Source organism: Symphodus melops (genome assembly GCF_947650265.1).
Source record: "Symphodus melops genome assembly, chromosome: 2".
Classification (NCBI taxonomy): domain Eukaryota; kingdom Metazoa; phylum Chordata; class Actinopteri; order Labriformes; family Labridae; genus Symphodus; species Symphodus melops.
In genome coordinates, this window is record NC_136692.1 from 17,927,649 (window position 1) to 17,946,253 (window position 18,605).

The 18,605-nt window shown below is 35.9% G+C and overlaps 2 protein-coding genes across 2 annotated transcripts; both read left to right on the top strand.

Moving 5' to 3' along the window:
* Nucleotides 1-3,311: 3,311 nt before the first annotated feature.
* LOC306819948 (uncharacterized protein) lies at nt 3,312-8,804 on the top strand (the record flags this gene model as incomplete). The annotated part of the gene is made up of 5 exons (XM_079337574.1): nt 3,312-3,540; nt 5,054-5,169; nt 5,952-5,987; nt 7,443-7,672; nt 8,800-8,804. The coding sequence occupies exons 1-5, from the start codon at nt 3,355-3,357 to the stop codon at nt 8,802-8,804; spliced, it is 573 nt and encodes a 190-aa protein (XP_079193700.1). The 5' UTR covers nt 3,312-3,354.
* Nucleotides 8,805-9,763: 959 nt separating this feature from the next.
* On the top strand, nt 9,764-16,794 carry commd1 (copper metabolism (Murr1) domain containing 1). Its single transcript, XM_079338016.1, has 3 exons — nt 9,764-9,980; nt 11,950-12,240; nt 16,465-16,794. Exons 1-3 carry the CDS (start codon nt 9,807-9,809, stop codon nt 16,570-16,572), a joined length of 573 nt encoding a protein of 190 aa, XP_079194142.1. The 5' UTR covers nt 9,764-9,806; the 3' UTR covers nt 16,573-16,794.
* Nucleotides 16,795-18,605: the final 1,811 nt, after the last annotated feature.

Genomic DNA, 18,605 nt, shown 5'->3' on the forward strand with positions numbered 1-18,605 from the left:
CATGGACCTGTGGGAGTTTTTTTTCTTTCCCAATTGTAGAAAAATAGAAGATTGAAATATTTAAATATATCTTTAATGTGACGAGTATGTCAGGAGAAATGTTTCGGATTTGGGGATGTACGGCGGGCTGGATGGATCAAACGACAGGTAGGTGAATTCTAAGTCTTTGATATTTTTTTGTAAGAAAGAAATTCACAGTTTTATCATGATTAATATAGAAGTATTGTTGGTAAAATTCATAATCTTAAAGTTTTAGATGTAGATATCTGGTAAGTATTTTTTAAGATGAATGATTGAACTCCTCAGTGACTGTTTAAGTTGTTAAAACCCAGATGTTAGGTGGTGGAGTTTCTGGTGTAAATGTCCAATGATGAAAATCGTGAGTGGACTGGATGTTTTAAGGATTTTAGTTCAGATAACAGAACACACATGGCTGACATTTTTCATGTTAATTGTGTTGATTATATTCTGTTCGAAGGTATAAAACATAAATTGCTTTTTGGGTATATTTATAAAATGCTAGAAAAAAGATGCTACCTTCCCTTGAAAGTCCAAGAAATATACGTTTCAGAATTTGCAAACATTATTTCCTTTTCAGCTTAAAACATACACTGAAGAAGAGTCACACTGAGACCTTGTTCACATTGCACCTCCAAATCTTATTTTTTAGCTCATCCAGATTGTATGTGGTTTGATTTTTTTTTTTTTTTTTTTTTTTTTTTTTTTCTTCCCGGTCTGAACACAAAAAGCCACATGAGATCAGATTTTTACAAATCTGATTCAAACCACCTCAAGTGGTTTCGAACAGATCCATGTAAAAAACAAGAGAAAGCAAAGTCAAAATTTATTTTTTACAAACCCATAAAAGGATTAGACAGTTTAGTGTTGCTGTGAACTCTATTCAAATTATTAACATATTTGTTAAAGTGCATTTAAAGATGATTAAAACAAAGTGAGGCTGTTCATGATGATGAAACAGGATAGTCAACTTTAAATTTGAGATTTCTCCTGACGAAATGTGTTAGACTCTGAAAAGCATCTAAACTGCATCAAACTCAATGAGATTCTTTGATGATTTGATGCTCTTCAATAATGCACCAACTTATTGTTGACTTATTTTGTGCTGCAACATTTACAGTTTTTATTTTATGTGATAGTCTAAATTCAGGAGGTTTCCTGCAGTAAGAGCAGCAAAAGCAGGTCTTATTTGTTGGAGGCAGTCTAACCATTGTGGTAACATACAGTATGAGCTAATGTTAGCTATGCTATTTGAAATACAGTTTGATTGTTTTTTTTTTAAGGAGGCTTAATTATGAGCTTTAGCATCACGTCAAGGAAATTTTCATTTTTATATGGTCAGACAAAAAGGATGGATTAGAGGTCACATGTTCAGGCTAAATTTAAAAACTCATGCAACGTGTTATTAGGACACTGTTACGTCCCTTATTTAAGTATCAAATAATGTATTTAAATTAGACAGAACAGTATGATAACTGTAATAAGTCATTTGAGAAATAAATTATTTGATGTGTATTTTAATTATAGTTTGACCCACCGGTTAACATGAAGAGGTAGGGGGAGCTCCTGATGTTTTGGCTTTACTTTTTGGGAGGTTTCATGATGTCCATTTTTTTTTTTTTTTTTTTTTTTTTTCAACAGAACGTAATTAAAAAGTTGTTGATCTAGTGGCACTGCAGAATGCACACTGGACTAAAAGTGGTCTAACTGCACAATGTTGCTCTGAGGCAAACTACAATTTTAGTTTATAAACAAAAGTGTCTCTATGAAATAAGCTTCTTTACATATTCATGCGCATCACAGATATTTTTTAGAAAAAGTTATTTAACTGTAAACATGTTAAAAAGTCAACTTTATCTTACCTTCTGCTAGCAGTGTGTCCTAGCTGGCTATGGTCCCAAAAAGGACGATCCAGACCCCAGACAGAAGGTCAAACCCACGCCCACCTCAAATTTAATTGGTCACAGACTTGTCATCAGAGTTGTTATGTGGTGTTTTATAATAAATAAAACATTTCAAGGGGGCAGTGTGTGAGCCAAAATAGTGGTTTGTTGCCTGAGGGCAACGCCATGCCATGGAGGGTTAACAACCCTAGTTTATTATTCATCATCTTTTTCAATCCCTCTGTAGAATACTTTGACTTATTTCACTAATTTTATGGACATTATCTTTATTAAAAGTGAAAATGTGAAAAAGAGGGGAAAAAAAGTGCTTTTCTTCTTGATTTATCTCAAAACAGAAGTGTAGAAGAGTAACCGGGCATGGCCTTCCTTCTGTATTTCTGTATCATTATCCTCAATTTGTAAGCCACAATTAATATTAGTATATTTAGTTTTAGCCACTACAACACAAATGTTTTTTCTATACCAAAAAATAAGCAAATAAACAAAAACCAAGAGCAAAAACAAAAACAAAAAAAACAAGTTTTTTGAATTTGAAGCAAATTCAAATTTTTATTACTTTGCTTGTTTTTTTTTCTTTTTTGAATGAACAAACCAAATAGCATTACACCGCTATTGGGTCTCTTTTGGCTTCTAGTTGTAGTTTTATACCTAATTTAGTCTCGTAATCTAATTCTTTTAAAATCTAACAAGCTCTGTTAAACCCACTGATTAATAGAAGTTTGAACAACACATTTATTTTGTTCAGGAGTTAGTTAAGACCAACACAATACACACTTGACTTGTATTAATAAAAAGCATGAAAATTAGCACACGATCTTTATTAATGGTTTTAAAGCACAGCACTCAATGTCTTCATGATTATATACATCAGTAACTTTGAATACCATATAAAAATGTCCATATCCCCAAAACTAGCTATGGACTTCTTTGTTTTAATTCACTGCATACAACCCCAATGAATTTTCATTTTTAATTTGCTGTATGAAAACGTTTGAAAAAGTGTAATTTTGTTGAATACAAGACATAAATTCCTCTGGTTCCTTTAGGCTTAATAAGTTTCTCAATGTTCGTGAACATATATATATATATATATATATATATATATATATGTATATATATGTATATATATATATATATATATATATATATGTATATATGTATATATGTGTGTATATATACTGTATATATATATGTATATGTATATATATATATACATCGATGGTGCTGACTCAAACTAATGGATAATGATAAAATATTTTAGTTTTGTGTGGTGATAAGATTAGTTTAGTTTCAAACAATCAAACGTGATCCTTGATTAAGTTTGGAATATGTCCATCTAAAATACCCTGCCAAGGCAGCCCACTCAGTTACACGAGAGCACAATTGTTCCAGTTATTGTTTAACTTCTTAAATCCAACTGCACAATGTTTTTATGAAGTTATTCCTTCTCGATATGATCTTTAGGACAGGTCTAAATAAGGGCATGGAGCCTCAGGGGGTTTGGCCATGGCTCTTCTCTGAAAAATACCACTTCATTCTGACTGCATTCATAGCACATTTCACTCAGAACGAAAAGCAGACCACAGCATCTGTAAGAAAACTTTTTCCATCAAAGCAGGTAGGATTTATACTTGATTTTGTACATACATTAGTTTAAAAAAAAAGAAGAAAAAAAAGGTGGGATTCTTACATTATTTATAATTTAACACATCAAGCAAAAAATCATCATGTCTAGAAAAACTGAGTAAATAAGTTGAATAGGGCTTGATTTATCAGTTTTAATTATGGCATGTGGATTTTAAAATAGCACTCAGCAAATAAAATATTCCAATTTCTAGGTATCATTGAGTTTTTTGTTCTGTTCAGACCCAAGTATGAATAGCAGATAGATGTGAACTCTTGACTTTGCCTCAAAAGTATATATTTTTCTTGCTATACAAAAGTCTAACTTTTTCCTGACTTCTTAAAGTGTTTTTAAAATCTTTTCAACTGAAAGAAGTCTTAAATCGCTATGTTAACTAGCGATTCAAGTTACCAAGCAGGATAATGACGCTGTGAATGTCCCTAAATTTCCCAAGATTGACATGAGTCAGACTGCTGTGAATATTTCCTCTTGGAGGCAACAACTGTATTGTAGCTGTATTGACTTGTTGAGCTTAGTTGTTAATGTTTAACATGTTCAGATGTGTCCTTGTTTTCAAGTGGCTGAATAGTCAAAATGCTCTTTGGCATGATTTAGTTTTGATTTCCTGTCTTTTTTAGTTCTCATTTTTTCCCTAGTGTGTTTCCTTGTATCCTTGTGTCCTTCTGTTGTCTGTACGTTTGTTTCCTGTGTTACTTGTTTTTTAAGGTTCCAAATTTGGTGTTAAGTGTGGTGGTGTTTAGCGGAAATATTTTATTATTAAAATGTTTCAAGGTAATAAGAGACTCTGCAGTAGTATTTTTATAACAAAAAAAAAAGAAAAATGCAAGAATACGTTCCATATTTAAAGATGAATAGTTCATGATTTACAAGGGGAAAAAAGGTACCTCTGTGAGATGAGATAAGATAAACTATGTCAGCTGAGACCCCATCTTGTGAATTTTACAAGTTTTTACGCATACTTAAAACGGCGGTTGCTAAGAAGTGGCTAAATGAGACTACAGTGGTTGTCGGAGACGTTAAACGTCATCCCACCGGGAACTCTCTCACTAATCCTCCTTACAGCCTCTAGTGCTCTTGCTAATATTAGGTTATTAAACAACTTATTAAGCTACAGTTTTGTTAGCTTGTCAAAACTGCTAATTAGATTGATGAAACATAACTGTTGTGACGTCAAAATCAACTGTTCACAGTTTAGTTCTCTAAAGCATAACATTAGCTTTTTACTTCTCTTAGCTGCAGTAACGCTTTAGATTTCATAAAGGTGGTGTTCATATGGAAAGATTATCCAGCTGAACAAAACAGCTACGGATCAGAAACATGTTTGCCACATAACTTATTTTTTGCAAGGATCCAACATCCTATGCAAACATCCCACAGGCGAATTGTTGTTCAAATCCATGGCAAAGTTACTTTTCGGTTGGCCTACAAAAATACGATATCACTTTTCCCGTCTATTTTCCCTGATTATTATCCTTGTTGAAAACAGATGGCTTTTCTCTCCTGGATGGCTGTAATGCTGGCTTTGTTGCTGCCTGTTGAAAACAGTTTGGCTGCGGTGGATCAGAACAAACTTGCAGAAATAGTAGGGGAGATCATAAAAAGGTGAATACTTTATACAGATGTATATTGGATGTCAGAATTTTATCACATTCTCATAATAAAGACATACAGGTGGGACCACCTTAGTTCTCACAAAACACATCAGAACACAGATCTTGACATCTTGAATGGCCAGTACACCCCCCCTTCTCTCTCTCTCTCTCTCTCTCTCTCTCTCTCTCTCTCTCTCTAACCCGAACCCTTACCAGAAATGTCTTCTGATCCATTTATGCACATTGTGTGAGTGATTTGTTGAAATCTAAATCTAACTTTGTGTTCAGCATGTACATTTTTATAAAGTGATGGATTCATTTGAAAACATGTAGACTTCTGTTCTTGAGTTGTTTTATATAATCAACCGTAATCTAGAATGACTGTGATTATGTTACATACACATAATCAAAGTAAGTTTTACTGAAAGAGTTTCATGCATAGAAGGGTGGGACATTGACAGACACACAGTCACCAAGGTTACTGACTCTCAACTACCTGCTGCACGCTGAAAGAGAGAAAAATGCTGCTGTCACAGAAGCAGAGTACTGAGTTGCCACTGCACAAATTGGTCAGTGGATTGGTCCATAGTAAAGTAGCCTTTGTATTCAGATTTCAATTTTTTCGAATATCTTCTAATAAAGAGACTAAACTTGAATTCAAGTAAATATATATGCAGCTGTATTTTTTTGTTAATAATCTCTGTGTGTTATAGTTTGTCCTTCCATCTTTTAATCCCTCTAAACCAGATCAAATGATAAAACATAGCAGTAACACACTGTATTTTTCTGCAGGTACCAACCAAGCTACATGGGTCCAAACGGTAAAATGTAAGTTAAGAAAACAAAATGTAAGTGTATCATAAAGCACTTCAGAATAAAAGATTGCATTTATTTACTCATTTATACAGAAATGCATGCATGGCTGTAGCTCAGTTTGTAGAGTTGGTAATCTCTTAAAATGTCCAATGTGTACATGGGCATGACACTTAACCCCAAGTTGCTCCTACTGCTTTGTGTGGCATATACGTTTATATGTTTTTTCTTTCGCACCAATACACCATGACAAATTCCTCATATATGTAAATGTACTTGGCAATAAAACCGATTTGGATTCTGAGCTGATGTGTCAACAGCTATTTCAACATCAGCTTCTTTGGTAATGTACAATAACTGTACACCCCTTTCTCAGCAGCCCCACAAAGATGGACAATCCTAAAGGAATATGTGACTTGCACATAAGTCTTTGAGTAACACACACTTTACTGTGAAGTGCTGTTTGGGATGATTTTCACAACTTTGCTGTGGCCTTTTTTGTATTAAAGATCTTGTGTATGTGCTCCTTATAGAACTGTGGATTTGTTCTGATGTGGAAATATGTATAGTTTAACTTTATAATTTTAATTACCAATAAAGTGCATGTCAGGTAATTTTATGGCGTAATAAAAAAGTATATAACTAGTAGTGTAACTAATTACGTTCAACAATGAGTAACTAAGTAATGTAATGTAATGCATTACTTTTGTAAAAAGTAACTAGTAATATGTAATGCATTACATTTTTTTTAGTAAATACCCCAACACTGGCTACGGCATATAGTCTGACACAGCACATGAGTGGACCAGAATGGCATATGCCGAGGCATATTCCACTCATATTGGGCATATGCCATGGCACATGAATGAACCAATGGCATGTGCTGGCCTGACAAAGCACATGAGTGGAACAGACTGGTAAGTGTGTTTCGATCTCGGTCATTCTGTCTCAATTTATGTGCAATATGAAGCTATGAGTTAACCAAAGTGTGATTGCATTAGTCTACTAACAACATTGCTTTTATAATATTAATAGAAAATCTGCTTTTTTAATTTTTAATGGCTGAAGGGGTTGCACAATTAATGTTTGAACAAGTTGCAATATTGAAAATGACTGCAAATGTTCAGTCGTCCACACGTTTGTGTTGAGTTAAGTTTAATTAGATTTAAATGTTAGCAGAGGTGCATGAAGCGTCTTACAGGATTTACTTTTCATACAGTGTTGGTAGGTCTGGGGGCTTGACACTGAAGTCAGATGAATAGACTTGATAAAACATTTTTTATGTATTTAGTTTAATTTTGAGGACATAGTATGCTGTTGAAAAAGGTAAATCGCAATATACTTTGCAATATAATGTATCACAGTTCTCATCATCGCCAACCCTGTTTTAGTTGATAAAAAGCATTTGCATTCATATTTAAAGTTTATAATTATACCTGGTTTTGTATTTTTATCTTTGTTCTTTGACAGGAGATATCCCATGTTCAGTGTGGCTGTCAGCATCCCATACAACAAGGAAAGTAAAATGTATGATATCAGTCAAGTCAAGGACTCTGGTGACGATGTGCTGGGAACAATTCTAAAATGTGACGTCTACATCAGCTCCAGGGTGGTTGCAGCCACAGTTCTGAGATGGCCCAACGTTGTGGATCAGTGTCCTAATGAACCTGTGCAGTGGCCGGATGTTCTGAAAAGATGTGGTGGGAGAAAAAATCTGACATGGTTAGAAGTAAAGAACATGTGCTATAAGGAAGTTAAAGATGGTAGAGCTGATCATGTAGAGTACCGAATTCTTCAACACTGCAATGCCTTCAAAAGTTGGAACAAAAATGATTTGTTAGTTTTCTATGTTCTTGCTTCACCATGTGATAAACGATGCACAAGCCAATCGAGTCAATGGAGCATTCTCGAAAGAATTAAGGTGATTCAGAACTGGACTAACTATGCTGTTGTGTTTTCAAATGTATTCAAACCTCGTAATGGGTACAATATACCTGAGAACAACCGAAGAGAAGCCCTTGAGCGGCTTGGTAGGTCAATTGATCTGAACAACATCTTTCGCTGCAGAGGACATAGTACAATGAAGTGTACGAGCTGCTGTTGTAATAATAATACAGTGGCACGCTATTGTTTTTCAGACGACTTGTTGTTCACTTCAGCATAGCAGCATGGACTTCCTCAAACAAAGTGTTGACAGTAATATTGGAAGAGTTCAGGAAAGCAGAGGAGGGGGCAAGGGCAGTAGAAGGCATGGCTGGGGGAACATTTCAAATACTGACAAAGATGACAGTGTAACCTTCTCACACAGTGGCAATGAGGTCAGTAATACAGATGAGAAGGTCATAGCAGAGCAGACTTGGTTTTTCCTTAAACATCCCAAGAAACCTTTATTTTAATCATTTTGAATTCATTTAGTTCTTATTTATTTAGAGATTCATTATTGGTGGTGGTGGTGGGGGGGGGGGGGGAGCGAGGCGGGGGAGCAGACGCGAAACCGGGTCGCCTGCTTGAGGACCACGGGGAACATCCGCACTGCCACTGCGCTACCAGTGGCATAACAACGATCTAAACAATGATTAATGCTTCAAATATTTATGGCAATACGCTTATAAATATGAAAAAAGCAAACTGAAAAAAGTGATCTGTATGTAGAAATTTGACTCTATGTGCATTCAGATTTAATGGCTTTTTAAGCATTGTACTATTGAGGGTTAAATTATCATTAAATAGTGTTATTTCATTAATTTAGGGTTTTAATCATAACTTTTTTTTATGATCTGCCTTTTTCATATTTAAGTGTGTCTCTTTTTTTATATCTGTGTTACAGAGTAGTACAGAAATGGTTTTTGTGTAATCCTTATTTCAGGAGTTTTGTGCAAATGTCAACAAGGCTGTAGGTTAAGATTTCTGGACTCAATTTAGTAAAAATAAAGATGAACATGGATGTTTGAGGCACTTGAAACTCTCTCTCTCTCTCTCTCTCTCTCTCTCTCTCTCTCTATATATATATATATATATATATATATATATATATACACACACACACAAAACACTAAACTTGTCTTACAATCAATCATTACTTATCAAAATCTTGCCCTAACTAAAACTGTGTCGAGATATTGTACCCTAAATGTTTAAAAAAGAAAGTAAAAGCACTAATAAGGGTAGAAAAAGTCAACTTGAGGTCCAAAAATGAGCTGTAGGGTGTCTAATACTGAAAATTGTACTTCCGAACCCCTATTTCTGACAGACACATCTAAGAATAATGAATCATGGTGCGGTGGTGGAAGATTGACGATTTTGGAGATAGATCCTGGCGCTATATTCGTTTTTCTCTGCCTGCAGTTTCTAAAACAGGTACAATCATTTCTGTTTTGTAAAATGCAAGCTGTCTGTTTTTAGTTTAAAATAATATTTGTGATGACAGTGAAATATAACGTCATAAATATGGATACAAATTATTGTTAAATAATTGGTTCCTACTTGTAAAAATTTTTTTTGTCAACGACCTCAAAAAAGCCATAGGGAAAATGTTTTCCCTTTGAATTTGTCTTTGAAAACTTCCATTAAGTTTTGTGTAAAAATGCAGAGTATTACTAACCATATATTACAATTAAAGTTGCTCTAATAGGCTACATATCAGATAGATAGATAGATAGATAGATAGATAGATAGATAGATAGATAGATAGATAGATAGATAGAAAAAACTGGAAAAATCAGCACTATACGACCTCCATACTATGATCAAACTACAATTCCCAGGGTCCTGTTCGAGACCGAACTTCACGTGATATGATCCATGCGCGTCACCTGACCCTAGTTACAAGGAAGAATGGCAGATGTTGAAGCAACCAAATCTTTGAGCGGACTGTTGAATGGGATAGCTCAAAATGTTTATTATAACAACCCTGAGATCACAGAGGAGCTGCTGAAAAATGAATTATTCCCCGAAATGTTGCAGGAGGAGTTCAAGGCGTTACATGAGAAAATGAAAGTCCTCCTAAAGGTAAGAGAACAGCTTCATCGTTGATGTTACAGAGCATGAATATCAGCCTTATAGTTTCTGAAACACTTAGGTTTGTTTATTGGTGCAGTCATAAATATATGCGATTATAACTGGCTATATTGACTCTAGGGTTTAACATTTAGCAGAAGCTAAAGCCAGTGTCTTACTGTGACAGAGCAACAAGAACTGTAAAACCCAATCTGTTAAAATCATCAGTAATCATTAGGCCATTAAAATATATACAACAGTAAGCTTGGATTAACTAATGAAAGGACAAAGCTACATTACCTTACAGTTAAATGCATCCATAACTGCCAAAAGAAAAAATGTAACAAGGAAGTTAGAAGGGAAGGGCGATATTTGTAAATATAAGGGTCGTGCAAAGGTAAAACTGTCGTAAAGAGTACAAAAGATGTAAATAACAGACTAGATGTTGTCAAATTAAAAATTTGTGTCACAACAAGAGGTTGCCGGAAGTGAAGGTTAAATCAACAGTTTGTACAGATGTTTAAAAGTATGAATATGTTTTGCTTAGTTAATGTTTTCAGGTGATGGATCAGATATTCTGTGTTTTGTAGGTAAATCCACAAGACTGTCCTTTATATTAACAATCATGCTAACTGATTTTTTTAAATTAGTTGGACCGTTCCTGTGCCTCTCACCTGTTGTCAGCAGGGGGCAGCACCTGTTATTACTGCAGTTCCAGTATTGTTGCTGTGCTGTGGCCTGCACAGAGAGATCAACGTTCAATCAGACATTTACATTTATTTGCATAGAAAATTCAAAACACATTAGTGGTTCAGGTTTTTAAATGATTTACAAATTGAACCCTTGTAAGTTGGATTTTGTTTCCCATAGATAGCATTCAATTCAGAAAACATCAGCAGATCAACCATAGAAACAGCTTTGTGTTTTTTATATTTAAATAATAAATCCTCTTTGGATTTTGAGTTGTTTTATTTACAGCATGAAAGGTACTCCATTGAACATTTTCAAATTGGTCAATGTCATTTCTGTTTCAGACAAAAGTCAGGAGGGTAGCTAGTTTTTGATTTTCACACACAACACAGAACACAACTATAGAACAAAAGTAAAAAGATGTCTCATGTTTATCATTTTTATACAAATAACTCAGTTGTACAGACATACTGCAGATCGAATATATACTAGACCAGTGGTGTCCAAACTTTTTTTCTTGCGGGCCAAAATTGTCGCGTTAGAATCGCTCACGGGCCACAGGGTTTTTTTGTTTGTTTTTTTTAAATATTGGAAGGAACTTTTTGTATTTTGACCTCTTCAAAAAATAATTTAAATACACAATAACTAATTGCAGTGGGAAACTGTTGTGTTCTAATTTTTTGGAAAGAATAGTCAGGCTTTTATAGGTCTCCCTCGCTAACATGAAGAAAAAAAGAACGAAATATGCCATCTGATGAGGCCTGGGGCCAAAATCTTCTGATTCTTTGATTTGAAGTCAAGGGCCACAAAAAATCCACTCAAGGGCCACAAATGGCCCCCGGGCCGCACTTTGGACACCCCTGTACTAGACTATCTGTGTGATTTTTTAATATGAAACCATTTCTTTGAGGTCTCAGTTACTTATTATACTTGACATATACACACAGCCCCACGAGAACTATCACCAATAATTCTATTCTTTTCCAAAAATTAAAAAAAACACACACAATGCACATTTTTTGTTTAAAGTATGTTTAAAGATGGCTGTAGAATAGCAGCACAGACTATCCTGAAGTAAATACATACATGTAGAGAGAAAAAATGTGTCCACAGAAGAAAAGGAAACTTGATCTTCTGACTTTAAGTGTGTGTTTAAAATGATTGCACATGACATGAATACATTCTTAAGTAATTAGGAAAGGCAACAGATGGCTGGTTTGACAGCAGACCTGCAGAGATCCCGCTTTGTGGTACACATTCTTAGCTGTTCCTCCTCTCTTTCATCACTAAGTCAATTGCAACGGCCGACATGGACCATGCCCAGCTAGAGGCCTTTCTCACTGCGCAGACTAAGAGGCAGGGTGGTGGCGGGGTGACTGCTGAACAGGCTGCAGCCCTCTCTCGTTTCTGGAAGAGTCAACGTGTCCGGGTGAGGGAGAGTCTGGTGGCTCAGAGCCGCTGGGAGCCCGGCCTCAGGGGCCTCTCTTGGAGAGTGGACCTCCAGACTGCAGCAAGCCGGGGGGAAGCAGTGCACAGCGGCCCGGTCGCTCTGATGGAGCTGGAGCTGGGCAGAGCTGGAGAGGTGAGACCAACAGCCAGTGCTTTCTCTGACAGTCCTTCAGATTCATAGTCTCACATGTCAATGATGGAAATGAACAGTACAAACTAAGTCATCTAATGCAGCATTTAGAGTGAGCATCATCCTTTAAAACACACATGCATTAAGACATTTTACAATAAATCGCCATTTTTGTAAAATGTTGCTGAGAATTTCACATCTTGGTTTGCGTCCATCTATAGTTTTTTAAGAGCTGCTAAATGCTGTGATTCATCTCCGTATAGTAGACCTACTAAAACTTGATAATGAACCACACTCAGACAGTTTCTGAAGGTGATTACATGAATACATTATATTATTATCAGTATAAATCATATTTACACCTGACTTGAAAACTCTCTATTTTAAATAATAAATCAGGAATATGACCTACTAGCCAACTAAACGATAAAACGTTATCACCCATGCAAGCACCTAAAATAAGTGTTTGTAAAATCATCGATGATGCTGCAATATGCTGTGTGATAATGTAAATGAAATCTTCCTGAACATGCAGCCTGTGTGACCTTATACTGTTTTGAATGCATTGACATTAACTGGTTGTTGGGAAACATCATTTCAGTGTGTTAGGAGGTCTGTGACCGGATTACTGGTCTGTTTTGGTAAGTTCCTGTCCTATGAGAAGGCTAAATTTAGTCTATCTGGGTCTTGGACGAAAAAAAAAGTTTCAGAGCCAGTGGATACCAGTTATGAGCTTTTATTACTGTTAATGAGTGACCTTGATTTCAAAATCAAATCTATTTGTGCAGAAAAGGAAACCCATCAGAGGTGATGGTTTTACATTTGTAACCACCAGGAAATAATGTGTTCAGGTGCTATAACAAATTATAATAACTTTATTTATAAAGCGCTTTCGTTCAAACTGCTGTACAGGTACTAAAAACAACTAAAAAACATTCACACAATGAAGTTTTTTCTTGCCACGCTAAGACAGATTAAGCTGGGCTCTTGTAATTTAGCAATAACTAAGGTCCTTTACCTGCTTTTTGTAAAGTGTCTCGAGATAGCATCTGTTATGAATTGACACTATACAAATAAAGATTAATTGATTGATTGAATAAAAACAAATCAAGACGTATAGAACAAAGTAAACGACAAGTCTTCCTGGACATTTTGGGGATGGTTTGAGTTGTTGTTATTAGTCTTTCTTCTTTTCGTCTTATCCTGTACCAAATCCAAATGAAAATATTTTCAATCATTAGATGATGCTGGGTATTGCGTAGAGTCTCTATATAAGACCTCAACTTGATTTCCCTTCATGCACCTGGTTGGAATTCTGAAGAAAACCAAACAGTGGAACAGAAACAGGTGCAGATTTGATTGATGAGGTAATGTTAGCTGTGTTAGCATTACGATTAGCAGGCTGACAGAAAGGCATATCCTTCTTCACTTTAAGCAAGTTAACCAGAGCCAGCCATCACCATGAACCTCTGTGCATCACCTCTGTGAACAGTGAGGACAGCATGACAGCCAACATACACCCAATCTACTTGTAATATGTGAACATTTAGTTAGCCAAATAAATAAAAGATCTTTGGGCCCTCTGAGGATTGAGCCACTTTTGGAGACGGCCTCAATTAGCCTCTTGAGGGACTGCAGTTTGAGTTTCCAAGTACCGTAAATTCCGTACTATTGAGCGCACCTGGATATAAGCCGCACCGGCTAAAAATAAGTAAATAAATGTATTTGTACATATATAAGCCGCACTTGATTATAAGCCGCAGGTGTCCACGCTATAACAAGAGCTATTTACACAGACGTAGGCTACCGGTAACATCCGCAAATACTGTAGCGTCAGAGAGCAACACATAACTTGCCGCAACAATCCAACTCTCTCCCCCAGCGTTCTCTCATACAGCCACTCAACACGTTCTCGCTGGTGCATTCACTGACTCTCCACATAATCGGAACTATGAACACATTATCAACTACTGACTTTACAACATGAACCGTTACAATACGAAGCCTAGCCGACGGTGTCTGTAACACGGCTGATGAAAAAGATGACCGTAATATATTTCACAAGAAAAAGTCCATCCATTCACTGCCTCAGAATGACTTCATTACTCACTTCCTCAGTCTCTGTTGTCGCTGTCAGTGTCATCTTAACGTGCAGCAGCTCTGTTAGCTTCTTTGACAGCCAGGTCGATCGCCTTTAACTTGAAAGCTGCATCATATGTATTTCTCCGTGTGTTTTCCATCATGAGGGTGCGTGCATGAAGCGCAAAATGACTGATATTAAGATCCGACGTGACGAAGTCAAATGTTTTTGCGGCACAAGCTCATTGTCCCCCCATAAAAAATCCATGCATTAGCCGCACCGGAGTAGAAGCCGCAGTGCTCGAAGTGTGAGAAAAAAGTAGCGGCTTATAGTCCGGAATTTACGGTAATGCAATCTACAAAAGCCAAGAAAACCCAAAGAAAATGCTCATTTTAACAGCAAAAAAAAAGTCTACAGACTGGTTGAAAAAACAGATCCTGGTATCAATAGCTCAGTTCTTTATTGGGAAACTCTGAACAAGTTTGTTTTAAAACTCGTCCATTTTGAGAGCTTTTCATAAATTTGCATAATTATTAGCATGGTGGAGTTCAGTGACAGGAGGCTTAATGCCCGCATCAGCTCTGTGCTTACATTGGTTAAAAACTTGATGGAGATAGTGTTTCCAATACAGCTCTATTATTATTATTGGGCTTCACAACACCTCCTTAGAATCCAGTGGGTGACATCACAGAGACGACTGTCCCTGTTTTATACAGACTATGCATTGAGTGTAGTCACTGGAATTCACCAGTTTTAGATCTTTTTGTTGTCGTTGCATTAATCCTGTCAAAGTGCATATATATATATATATATATATATACTTTATGTTGCACAGTCTGGCCACTGCTTTCACTGACTGTAAATAGTTTAAGAACTTGATGATGGGAAGAAAATATGTGAATTTTATTTCTGACTGCTGTGGAAGATTAATTGGTCTGAAAATAGTTCAACTCTAATCTGAATGTTTAGAGATGAATGTTGTTATTTCATTTTCTTTGGGTAAATGATTTAAAGATTATTTATTATTTGGTCTGTAAAATGCTATGGACCCAGATGGCCAGAGTTTTATCCTTTTTTTTCTCCATTGTGGTCTGACACAACATCAGGGATTATGTGTGTAGATAGATATTTTGAGCATGTTGACCACTCGTAGTCCTCTGTATATAGCTCAGAGGTGAGCTTCACTCTCTCTGTCTGTAGCTTTAATCAATGCTGCTGAAGTCACCACACTCTTGGGAGGCTGTCCTGTCTTCAGTGCTCATCCTGACTGTCTTTGGGCTGGTTTGTTTATTATCTACCTTTATCGTCTCTCCATCTTGGGTTAAAGACTCTGCAATCCTGCTTTAACCTGTGGAAAAGAACATTTTACCTGCAGCAATTTTTGTGTTTCCATGCCTCCATTGCTTATTGATGAAAACATGGTGAACTGACAATGGTTGTTTTATACCTTCTTTCTTTTTTTAAATAGCTGTAGTTTGAATATTGTCAATGGAAACTCTGTAAGCAGAGGGGGCGTCAGGGTGTGTCATACAAGTTCAAAAGGGAAGAATGATATTTTCTACATTCTGAAACATATATTATAAAATGCATATAGGTTCTTATTTTGGTATCAGAGGAAAACCCTCAATTGAAATCATTATTTTACTATCGCTACTACTTGATATTAAATGTTTTGCTTCCTTTTCCCGATGATATAGTGTTAACAAAAATGACCTGCCCACTCACTGACTGCTGTGAAGATTCACGCAGCTTTCAACGTTTTATCGTTATTTTACAAACCCTCAAATAAGGGACTGTTATTTATCTTTACCTGGTGTAAAATGACTTCTAACTTTCTACATTTCATGTTTACATGTTTGAAAGGATTGACGATGGCCATTCAGCCACACTGGGATTACTGCTGCTGTGAACCCATTTCATGCAGGTGGAATCCAACTACAAGGAAATGTACAGGGATAATATACAAAACAATTCAAATAATAAGATATGAAAAAAAATCTTTTCAGACTTTGAATAGGCATGATGTGCCTGCCTCTGATTCAAATTAGAATGAGATTTATAAAAATCTGCATGTAATGTGATAGTTTCAAGTAATTCTTACTTAATAAAACTTAAATATCTCCTTCTGTTCTCTCTGTTTCTGTCAGGACTCAGAGTTTTTGTGTCTGGAGTTCGACGAGGCCAAAGTGAACCAGGTACTGAAGAAGATGACCAACATCCAGAAGAGCATAGACAGCGTGGTTCAGCGCTCATAAAAAACGGAGTAACATTTTATCACAGTCAGCAGAGAGACAGTGAGGTGTGACTCTGGCTGAGACAACTCAGTCGTTAACTGTGACTTAAGGGGTGTTTCCTTTCTGATTCCTGTTTGTCCTGACTTACAGCATTGAGGCATGTTCGGATCTGCATAAGTCCCGAACTGATCCAACAGACTCGGACAGAATAAACTATACAAGATATAGTTTACATTATTTCAACATGTTTCAGATGTTTGAGGTCTGGGCTGCTCTACAGTTGTGTTATATCTGGGGGATCCTTTACAGTCACTCTCTCTGATGGGATTAATGTTCCTCTCTGTTCATAGCAGCAAAAATACAGTACTTGTATTTCAAGAGAGAGCAAGGGTGACATAAATGACAAACGGACTGAACATTTTTAAGTCAAAACGAAATGCAAGCAGCCTAATGTTTCAGTGTAAACCAGCTATGATGGTATAACTATTAAAAGTATTTTTTTTTGGGGGGGGGGGGATTGTATATAAGTATATATTGCAAACAATTCATGGAATTCAAGAATTAAAATTAATTGATCAGTTTTTTATGTGTAAATCTAGAAGTTGTTTTGATCTATAAAATGTCAAGGAAAATTTTCCCTAAGTAAAAGGTCCATTTTGTTTTGTCTGTAGGACGTCCAAAAACAGGAAGCTTAACTTGATCAAGAAACAATTATACGTCTTTCATCATTCACTCCTTAATAAAAATTACTTTCATTTTTAACTAATAGTTGGTATTTTTTTACACGAGTTGGAGTAAGCTAACTGAAGCTAATATAATTGTACATTTTGATTGCCAGTTTTAGTATTTCAACAGTACTGCAGATGGCTTTTAGATTAAAACTTGACATGCACACAGTTTTTGGTTGGGTCTGTAATCAGAGAGGAGGCTACATTCATTCAAAACTGGGAGATGATGAGATTTCTGGTTCAGGTCACAAATCTTCCTCTGGTGCGGGAGGATTATACAAGCCAACACAAGCCAATGCTTGCACATTGTTGTGATCTCATGTATTGTATACAGCATTCCTTCACAATCGGTGCCATTTGGATCTAAAGCAATGTTGAGATTGAGGCAAACTGCAAAATTTGATGTTTGCCTTGATTTATTTTATTACACATTAAAATACTGGAACACAGTTAATCTTGTTGTTTTACAGCCATACATGCAACAGTAAGTAAATGTCTTGAACCCCATCATGTAAACATGATTTTTGTTATTTGAGAGAGCTAAGTTCAGGGTTTGGGCATCTTTCTGTCTGTTATGAATTGTAATAGTTGTACAGTTGTGTGAACTGTGATTTCAAACATCTGTGAGATGGACAACATCATAAAATCTTATGGTAAACTGCAGAATGTAATTAAATATCTCTTTGTCATAAATAAACGAAATGAATAGGCTTTGAATCCTGTTGATCCTGTTTAAGTCCGCATGAGACGTCGGTTAACAGCTATCAGGCATGTCGAGGCCCAGCAGGGTGGGGAAGTTCTCAAACAGCTTAGATAAAAGCCTCCACATATGAACTAGTAGTACTGAGTTTGTGTTTGTCTTGATTGTAAACTAAACCCAGATTTTGCTTGTGTGCTATAAAATAACTATTATAAAGATAACTGAAGCATGAAAGTGTTTAATTTAATGTTGAATTCTGATTTATTCTCAGTCAATGTGTCTGACACAATCTGAACCGGACAGGCTGCTGAACTAACCAACAGAGCAAAAGATCTAAATCTGTTGTACTTCTAGCCAAAGCAAAATAGACAAAAATGAGGCTGAAAAATGTAACAGTGAGTACTAAGTATAAAAATGTGTTAATTCCTGTTAAGAAAATAAAATCAAGTCATCTGATCAAAGGTAGAACAGCAGCTCCCCTGAATTAACTTATTTTCAATGGATTCTTGTGATCACAAAGATAGATAATTTAAATGCCATTCCAGTTACAAAAATGCACCATATATTTTATAAGAAGCAGAAACCTTTACTTTTTCTTTCTGCAGAGCCTCTTGAATCTATTACAA

Bases quoted from the DNA above. Each gene is read 5' to 3' on its own strand.
- commd1 (XM_079338016.1), top strand. From the start codon at position 9,807: ATGGCAGATGTTGAAGCAACCAAATCTTTGAGCGGACTGTTGAATGGG. The intron at 9,981-11,949 runs GTAAGAGAACAG...TTCATCACTAAG, and splicing joins AAATGAAAGTCCTCCTAAAG to TCAATTGCAACGGCCGACAT. The intron at 12,241-16,464 runs GTGAGACCAACA...TGTTTCTGTCAG, and splicing joins AGCTGGGCAGAGCTGGAGAG to GACTCAGAGTTTTTGTGTCT.